General features: G+C 56.5%; 1 protein-coding gene across 1 annotated transcript; it reads left to right on the forward strand.

Moving 5' to 3' along the window:
• Positions 1-5: 5 nt before the first annotated feature.
• On the forward strand, positions 6-311 carry LOC104471016 (frizzled-1-like; the record flags this gene model as incomplete). The annotated part of the gene is made up of 1 exon (XM_010086191.1): positions 6-311. A coding segment is annotated over one exon (306 nt), but the record flags the coding sequence as incomplete, so codon positions are not given.
• Between the last annotated feature and the right edge of the window lie 6 nt (positions 312-317).

The raw sequence follows: 317 nt of genomic DNA on the forward strand, positions 1-317 counted from the left end.
TCCTCAGCGGCGTCTGCTTTGTGGGCATCAACAACGTGGACGCCCTGCGGGGCTTTGTGCTGGCCCCCTTGTTCGTCTACCTGTTCATCGGCACCTCCTTCCTGCTGGCCGGCTTCGTGTCCCTCTTCAGGATCCGGACCATCATGAAGCACGATGGCACCAAGACAGAAAAGCTGGAGAAGCTCATGGTGAGGATAGGCATCTTCAGTGTCCTCTACACAGTGCCGGCCACCATCGTCATTGCCTGCTATTTTTACGAGCAAGCTTTTAGGGAACAGTGGGAGAGGAGCTGGGTCACGCAGAGCTGTAAGAGCTAC

This window comes from Pterocles gutturalis, unplaced genomic scaffold (genome assembly GCF_000699245.1).
Source record: "Pterocles gutturalis isolate BGI_N339 unplaced genomic scaffold, ASM69924v1 C11385427, whole genome shotgun sequence".
NCBI lineage: Eukaryota > Metazoa > Chordata > Aves > Pterocliformes > Pteroclidae > Pterocles > Pterocles gutturalis.